General features: G+C 40.0%; 1 protein-coding gene across 2 annotated transcripts in view; it reads right to left on the bottom strand.

Annotated features, from left to right (window-relative positions):
* Positions 1–1,268: 1,268 nt before the first annotated feature.
* tnmd (tenomodulin) overlaps positions 1,269–8,710 on the bottom strand; it is a gene marked incomplete at its 5' end in the record, with an annotated part of 42,745 nt that continues 35,303 nt past the window's right edge. For both annotated transcript variants that reach the window (XM_035669042.1, XM_035669043.1), the window contains 2 exon segments: positions 1,269–3,012; positions 7,133–7,227. In XM_035669042.1, coding sequence (XP_035524935.1) covers positions 2,803–3,012; positions 7,133–7,227 — 305 coding nt within the window.

Below are 8,710 nucleotides of genomic sequence, written 5' to 3'. Positions count from 1 at the left end.
GGAATGCAAATCAAGCTTAATTTATATAGATGTAGGAGTATTAAAAACCCCTAGACTCGTAATCAAAGATCATTTGATTTTGAGTGGTTCAAGTTATTTAGAGGAAAAAACATCCTTTTCAAACTAAACTCCACTGACTCTGTCTTGTTTTCCTCTCCTATCCACATATTTATAAAGGAATCACTAAATACCCTGTTAACTATGCTACATTCATTTATTTAATATTGCATTATTTACATTATGAGACACTGTATATTTGAAAACCATGAATGCTGAATGCAAACAGCTTCAAAAGCTGTTGATTCTTTCCGTGGCGTAGAAGCTTTCAATGACCTCTGGAGATTTGTGTGTTGGATACAAAGACATAGATGCTCCTTTTAGCACGCAACAAATGGACTGATCCATTTGTTCTTATATAGGTGTAGTAGTGCAGTATCACCACCATCCAGTCTCTTTCTGGGTCTCCTCTATGATGTTTTTTAATTGTGTGACATCTGTACTTTAAAGTTTGACTTTCATGGTTAATATTGGACTTTTGTCCCAACAGGCATGAGGAGCTCTCGGGGAGCCAGCTGTAATATCTGTATCAGCCTCTCCAGTCAGGGTGAGCCATCCCATTCAGAACGACTCTCAGGGCTTCCATGGCAATTTACTCTCACGACTACACAAAAGAGTCCTCAGAGTCCTCCGAGACCTCGCCAGATAGACAACTAACAGCATCTTACGGAAAAAAAAACACTTTTTACTATTTCCCCCGCAACAACAGCAGCAACACCAGCATGCTGAATGCATCTGTTTTAATAAACACTATTTGATGTGATAAGCGGGGAATAGTGAGAAATGAATTATATAAACACTGATTTTATGAACTTTTCAGAAACGCCTCGGGGGCTTTGTGGTACACTTGTCAGTTTATTTGAAGTATGTTTGCAATTATTGCATTTGTTAACTCATGCCACTATTTTTTACTTGACATGTTGCTGTGGGCTATTGACATTATTGATTTGAAAATAACAATATGGTTGCAGTCTGAACTCTATTTATGAGCATATCCATAAAACATTTACATACAGTAATATGTTTTGCCCTCTATTGCACAATATCCATTTCACTGCCAAATATTATTGATATCACTGACATTATTATCAAATGGAGCCAACATGAGTCAACATCAAAATTTACTTAGCAGGCAAAACAATGCTTTCTTATGCATCAGATATACAAGGGATTTCCAGGTATAAAATAAAAACAATAAAAGCACACATGTCTAGTTTTTCTTGTCAAGACACTTTTAATTTTGATGCTAAATGTTTTTGCTAATGAGCAATGGGACTAATGGAGAAGAAAGAAGGAGGTCTGTCTATATCGATTGCATGAGTCATATTCAAACCCGCCCTACATCAGCTTTCACACAAACACCCCGGGGTGTTAAGTTTCTTTCAAAGAAATCACATTGTTTCACATGATAGGACAACTGAGATTATTCATACAATGAAATTTTAATTGGAAAAAATAAGGAAAGAGACAGAAACATACACAAGGCTTCAAAGCAAAGTATGACAACAAGAGTGCTCCATTTTTGTCTCTGTGTTTAACTTCTGAATATCTCACATAGCTTGAATACTCTTGGGCATTTGTGCACCTTGTTATTCTGATGACAGAACATCAATTACAAATGCCTATCTCGCTTGCTTATCCGTTAGTTGCAGATGAGAGTTATTTCTGCTCGACAGATTGAGATGTGGTGTTACAGATTAAAATCGCCTCAGTAGAGAAGAAACAGTTTGAACAGTAGCACTATTTAAAGCATTCTGTGGCTGACAACAACAGGGAAAACAATGGTGGATAACACAACAGTAACTACACTACGACAGACAGCTGAGATCTGTGCATCTTTAATTATACCTCCTTAGTTTAACATGATACCAAAAACAGATAAAAGAAGTGTTATGATACAAGGAACCAGGCCTGAGCAGATTCTAATTCTGTACTGCCATATTATTATTATCTTTGCTCATTTGTTTCCGTCCCTCATTTGGTCTTAATTTGAAAATATTCAATATTGAAAAAATATTGCACATAGTGTTTTAATTGTATGTATTATATTTTGTATCTGGTGTCTGGATACATGATTTTAGTTATTCATCATTTCTAGCATGGTTTTTGTGCGTGTGTGCATCTAACTAGTGCTGTATGAGCTACAGTAAGCAGGTTTGTTTATTGTGTCACAATGGTGGGTTTTAATTTGCTACTTATATCAGCAATAATAAAGAAACTAATCACAAAAAGAGACTATGTGTATATATCTAGTTAAATGGCTAATGTGATCCCACCACTCAGATTGTTATACTGTACTATACTATACTGTACTGTACTGTTATACATTTTCATACATTACAGTATTAGTAGAACAACCCATAGAGTTTAAAACATGGTAAGGACAGACTGAAGTATTTATTTATTTTAGAGCAGATAAACTTCTTGTGACATCTCCCAAACTGAATTGCACCCATTCAACAGGATCAAACAGCAAGGATACTAAATGGGTAGATAAGTGAAGAAAATTAGACAGCTGTAAACAACCACTGCCTTTTAAGAAATAATCAAAATGCTTCAAATGGCATTTAGACTGTTTCGACTGACTAAATCTCAATGGCACAACTTTCAGATTGGTTAATAATTGGTGTGTGCTATGGACTGCTTTGGTCTCACAAACAAGTGCTCTGGAATATTTATCAAAGGGAGAATTTGCACCTTTGCAACGACATAAACAGTTTAAATCCCAGACAGCACACGCCCTCCTCAGATCCTCCCCAGCATACGGGCAATCCACCAGTTGCACGGCATGACAACCTGACAGATGACCCGGCCTCCTTGGTAGTAATATGGCCATGGGTTGAAGCCACCCAGGGGCTCGTGGTAGCGGCGGCAGTAGCGGTAACCACGGCGACAGTGCTGGCAGCAGTAGCCCCGGTCATCCAGACGGTTATCCAGCTCGATTCCGACGTCTCTCTGCAGAGGACACAGGAGGGGCAGGGTTACAATCACACACATGACAAATGCCAGTCCTCCCAAAGGCAAGGGCAGGAGAAGAAGAGGGGAGGGGGTGGCGTGAATTGATGAGCCTGCTTTGCTTGTAGGTCAGCAGAATATATGTAAAAACCAAACAAGAGTGAAAAGATCAGAATTGATGTCTGTGGAAATGCAAAGTTGTGCCATGCTTGATGACTGTGACAAAGAGATCAAGATAGCGGTGGGAGTGTGCGAGCTTGATTTAAGCTCCTGGAGCATAAAACATAATATAATACCCTTGACCTTTCTATTATACCAGAGGTAGCATGACTGTCGGCTGCACAATGCGCCATCTCTGAATCCAGCATTCACAGCCTCCCTACCAGTGTTATCTTCAATCAAAGAGACTCTAACGTTGGTAGTTACCAGCATAATTACACTATTTCTTTCATCTCTGACCTCCTAACTCCCTCGACCGAAGCCCACACTCTGCACCAAAATGGCAGCCCCTCCTCCGATAGAGCATTCAAATTGGAGCTCCCCACGTCTTGGCGCCCTCCCCCTGACCTTGACTTGAAGTGCATGGCACATTCCTAAAGCAATTAGCAGAGTAATGATCGCCTAACAAGGATTCTTTCATTTGCTCTTGCTGGCTGCCTCTGAATTTATAGAGGGGCCAAATGAAACCCAAACGAAAGGTAAATTGGGTAGAATTAATGGCCCTTGGATTTTTCCATTGTGCTGGTTGGTTCATGCCCTCATAGACTCGTGGGGGCTGAGTGCCATGCCTTTGATCAAGAGCAACTCCAAATGGGGTTCGGAGAAGTGCCACTTAACTCACCGCGCAAGTTGATGCAGCAACTGCCCTCAGTATGCATTTGACCACATTTCAATCTCTTTTAGTAAATGAATCCTCAGAGACAATCCGGCACTGTCTCGTTAAACTGCTCGGATCCAGGAGCCGGTGACTTCACATTCAGAACTAACCGGCACAGTTCTTTGCAAGTGCTTACAATGACTCAGCTACATGCAATAGTGCTGAACAAAACACATCCACTGCTGGGAAAAGAAAATGTGTGGGAATTGTTTAAGAGGACAGGACCCGCAGGAACACATGGCTGAGTCCTTCCAGTCCCCCGCTACATTAAGTATGGGAATTAGGGGTTGTCTTGCCTCATCGGTCAGTCAAAGGGGTTTTACACACATTGTATTTGTTTTCTTTTCAACTGCAGCTAGCTGACTGCAATCACATAACAATACATTAACCATAAGCATGACTCATAACAGAGATAGCATCAGAAGTGATAAATTGAGTAAAATTACACACTGGTAAGACATACTTAAAACACATAAAAAGGCTGCGACAGATGATATCTAGTATGGCCGGGTTTGATTTATTACTATGACAAGCACAGGTAGGCTTTTAATGATTTATTGTTTCAGTCAAGTTTCAGGTCATCAGCTTCCAGGCAACAATCTGTTATGGAAACAACACGAAAGCTGTCAATGGACCAATGATAATCTTATCTGCTCCTCGCAGCCCAAACTGGGGTTTTACGAAATCTGGAGCTCCCACTCGGAAAATGAAGGAAATATTTTATTCAAATGATGCTGCGTTTATCAAAACAAACAGCCAATAGGCAGCATTGTACCTTAAAGACAATTAATCAGAGCTATCCTTTTAAAACGGAGGGTACATATTAATCACTCTGGCTTTGAGTTGCCGTCTCTAGTGGGATGCTGCGGTGATAAGAATGGTTCACCTTGGGAAATCTGAGGCAGTCACTCAAAAACAAGCAGCATTAATGAAGAGTAAAAGCCATTACCCCCTTGCTGCATTTGATTTCATCACACACTCAAGCTCACGTATACACATGCAAACGCACACACTCGCACACACAGAGACACCTCTGTGCATAATATGAGGCACTGGATATGAATGAGTCTGCAGAGTAGAAAAGTGCGTCAGTCATTCAATAAGATGTAATGAATCAAAGCCCGACTCCTCTAATCTCCACACTTGTTGGTGTTATTTCACACATGCTGATCACCGCTCTTCATGAGCTTGAAGCACATGCCTGGATGTGTTATTAAATCTCATAGCAGAGCTCATCACATTCATTCTGGGATCAAAACAGCAGAGATAACATTTCTGTTTCATACCCTGCTTTGTATTCAAAAAGGGGTTTTTTTTCATGCAGAAGCACAGGACAGTGCAGCACATGAGAATGCTTTGCCGCTTGTCCTGATCTCAGATTCTCATCTCACTGTGCTCGACAGTCAGGTGGAATGACAATGAAATTGGATGTAATTGAATAAGGAGATAGTCATGTATTTCAGTAAACTCTGCCGGTTTACCAAAGTGATAAGGAGCTTTAGCTTCAGTGTAAAAAGATTTCTCTAGAGGCACAAACAGCTCCTTCATTCTTGGATTTGAATTCTGCACCTCTGCTATGCATGAACAGCTATCCAGCCTGACCCTGAATGTGGCTCACACAGGTTTGTAAGGCTAGTCCAGGTTTGACACAGAATACAAACAATGCGACGAAGATGGAAACACATACATCTTTACACCTGAGTGAGGTAAATTCATATGGTAAGGCCATCCTTTGTATATGGGTCAAGGACAGTGGTAGCATCCCTTCAGCCTTGTCAGATGGTAGTTATTCAGTTTGAAATTTCCAGGGCCACCTCTGATACATACTGCACTCTGACATGGCAGCTGTGGCAAAGGTCAGTTTCATATATCTGTCAGCCTCTGTCACGAGGACTTAAACGATTATTCTGCTTTACAGACGTGGTGCTGAAATTCAGACATATGAAACGCAGATGAAGTGAATGCATGGTTTTTTATGTGTCTGTCTCAGTATATGTGCGTGTGTGCGCGTGTGTCAGTGAGGTAGATGAAAGGCTGTAGGTAGAAAGAGAAATAGAGTAACAGACTGTGTGTGCTTGGCGGTTTGCTGACTGTGTGCACATTTACATGAGTTCTGAATGAAGCTCAAAAAAAAAAAAAAAGGTTTGGCTAACACATGTGGCATCGCACTGGAATGAGCGAGAGTTCAGACTCCCAATTACAGACTGCTGCCTGCCCTCTGCTTGGCCACAAAGGCCTTTGTTATCACCGGACCCACAAACAGAGCCTGGATGTGCTGCTGCTGGAATGGATTGCAGTGGTATGCATAACTCAGCTGATAGAGGCAGAACGTTTCAAAAGGAAAGCTGGGTTTTTCATCCCCTGGTATGTTTTAATTGCATAGCGCCGCATCTCCTGCCACAGACGAGGAGGGAGAAGACAGAGAAGCTGGGGGGGAAATTGAGGAGTTGAGCGGGAGGTGTTTCTGGGACGGGCCTGATAAATGTCAACATTATAGGACGTCTCATTTCTCTGTGTGTCTCCTCACCGTTTCTCACAGCTCTGAGGAGAAGACGGAGCCTGGCTCATTATCCTTGAATTTAACTTTAGTGGCTATTCACCTGTAAGTGCTGAATGTGTGTGTGTGTGTGGGGGGGGGGTTATCTTTGCACCTGTGTTTATTCCCGGTATCTTTAGTGTGCCACTATTTTATTTGTGCCAGTATAAGTGTATAATTCCTGTGTAACATACTGCTCTATATGATTTCCCCTCACAGTCAGGGATAATTAACCATACGGTAGTGAGTGGTTTACATGCAGAACACCAAAATATACCACATGATCTTTCCATTCATTTCATATGCTTTGATAATTAAAGCATTATTAATAAATGTAACTTATCTGTGCAGCGATGAGTGACCTTGAGAGTGCTCCTTTCGCACAGCGCTCTCCACTGCTCAGAAAAAAAGATGTGAGAAAAGGAACTATCGGGTGCTGTAAGGCACAAGTTGCTGCCTTTGAAAGGCTGGATATTCCTCTCAATTAATGGGGAGACATTAAGGGAGTCTTCAATGAACTGGCCTTACTTAAACAGATATATAGAGCAATTGCTATGCCCTCTGGTGCACAAAGTCAGTTTTAACATCAATTAGTGAGCGATTTATATGCAGAAAGAGTCGAGGCAGAGCTGGAGCTGATTGAAGTCGCTTCACTGTATCTCGTGGTGTGGTCCCTGGCTGAAGCGGCGCAGAGGGGCCCCACTTACATAGTCATTTACAGGAACGTGGTCCAGGACATCGCGGGTGAAACGCTGACCTGTGACCTCTGCGTCGGGTGCGTCCACGTTCTCCACCTCAGCATCTGAGTTCACAGAGAGAGCAAGTAAAGATACAATATGTTTGTGTAACTGCAACAGTTTTTCTATTGTTTGAAGTAAAATGAGAAAGCTCTCGCATTAAAGTTTTGGCTTGTACACTCTATTTTCCCAGTGGCTTGATGTTAATTACTAACATTTAGGAGAAATACGTTGGAATTTATTCTAGGCTTTTTAATGCTTCTTTCAAATTGTGGTGTTGTGATACTAACAGAATCATTTTCCACAATTTTCCTAATTGGTAAAGCCTACACACCCTTTTGAGAAAGAAAACCCTGAAAAGTAAATCTCCAGATGGCCATCAGCAGTGATTGTACTTTTACTCAGAATACATGTACATTTACTTGTACTTGTACTAGCATATTTCCATTTTCTGCTACTTCATACCTCTACTCCAATACATTTCAGAGGGAAATACAATACTTCTTCTACAACTCCTGGAGTTACAATTTTTTTTGTATATTATTGATTCCTAAAAGTCTTATTCTGCAATCTAGTTTTAGACATTTAGTAGAATGAGGTGACATTTTCTCAAAGCATCAATTTCTTGATTGGCCTTCTTCTGAGACTGCATGCTGAGATGCATTCATGTTTTCACATACAATATGAGCTACAATATGTAAAAACATAAAGAGTAGCAGGGAGAAGAAAAAGACTGTATTAACTGTCCCCTTCTAAACACATTTAACATAAATGGTCTACCACAGATGGTCTGCCAAAACGCACACATACACAATAATGACTAATGAATATTATACATCATATTGTGTTCATATCGTTTTGTTTCTATACATGTGCTGCAGTTCAATAATACATTAACACTATCTGAAAAGACAGACACAGTTGGACTCCACTGAAATACAAGTCTACATTTGTGCATACTGAGTTTTAAAATTAAATTTCCTTCTGTGAGCATCATCACCTGATTTGAACACAATGTGTTTTTTGCTCTACATCCTTCAGTTTTATTACACTTGACTTGATAAACAGTCAAGAATCCACCTTATTTATAATTCATATTGCTCTCTTCTGTTTATATTAGTTGCATATGTGTGTACCCCACACTTCTACACAGTGGCTGACATGGTGAAATAAGTGAGAAATTCAACATTTGAAGTGCTTTACAGTCCAACGTAATACGCTTTGCTTTGTTCATAATTGCAACACTTTTATGAGGTTTCCAAGAAAGTTTATGGTTTATTATTACACAAAAATGTTATTTCAAATCACCCTTTTAATGTGAACTCTAACTACTGTTATTGGTATTTCGTCCTACTTTTTTCCCCTCAAAACCATAAATTCTATAATAAAATAAATATGTTTCATATTATTTTCACTTATTTTAAGAAAACAAGACTTTTAGGGCTCTCATAAATATACAATTTCTACGTTTTGCAAAACATAATATAATGTAATCCATATAAAGTGGTTAAAATCAGCTGCATCTGCAACATTAAAATGCTGTTTACA

The sequence above is a fragment of the Morone saxatilis genome, unplaced genomic scaffold (assembly GCF_004916995.1).
Source record: "Morone saxatilis isolate NCDOM2014 unplaced genomic scaffold, NCSU_SB_2.0 Contig22, whole genome shotgun sequence".
In the NCBI taxonomy this organism is placed as follows: Eukaryota; Metazoa; Chordata; class Actinopteri; family Moronidae; genus Morone; species Morone saxatilis.
The sequence above is the reverse complement of the archived record's forward strand: the minus strand, read 5'-3'. Positions and strand labels throughout refer to the sequence as shown.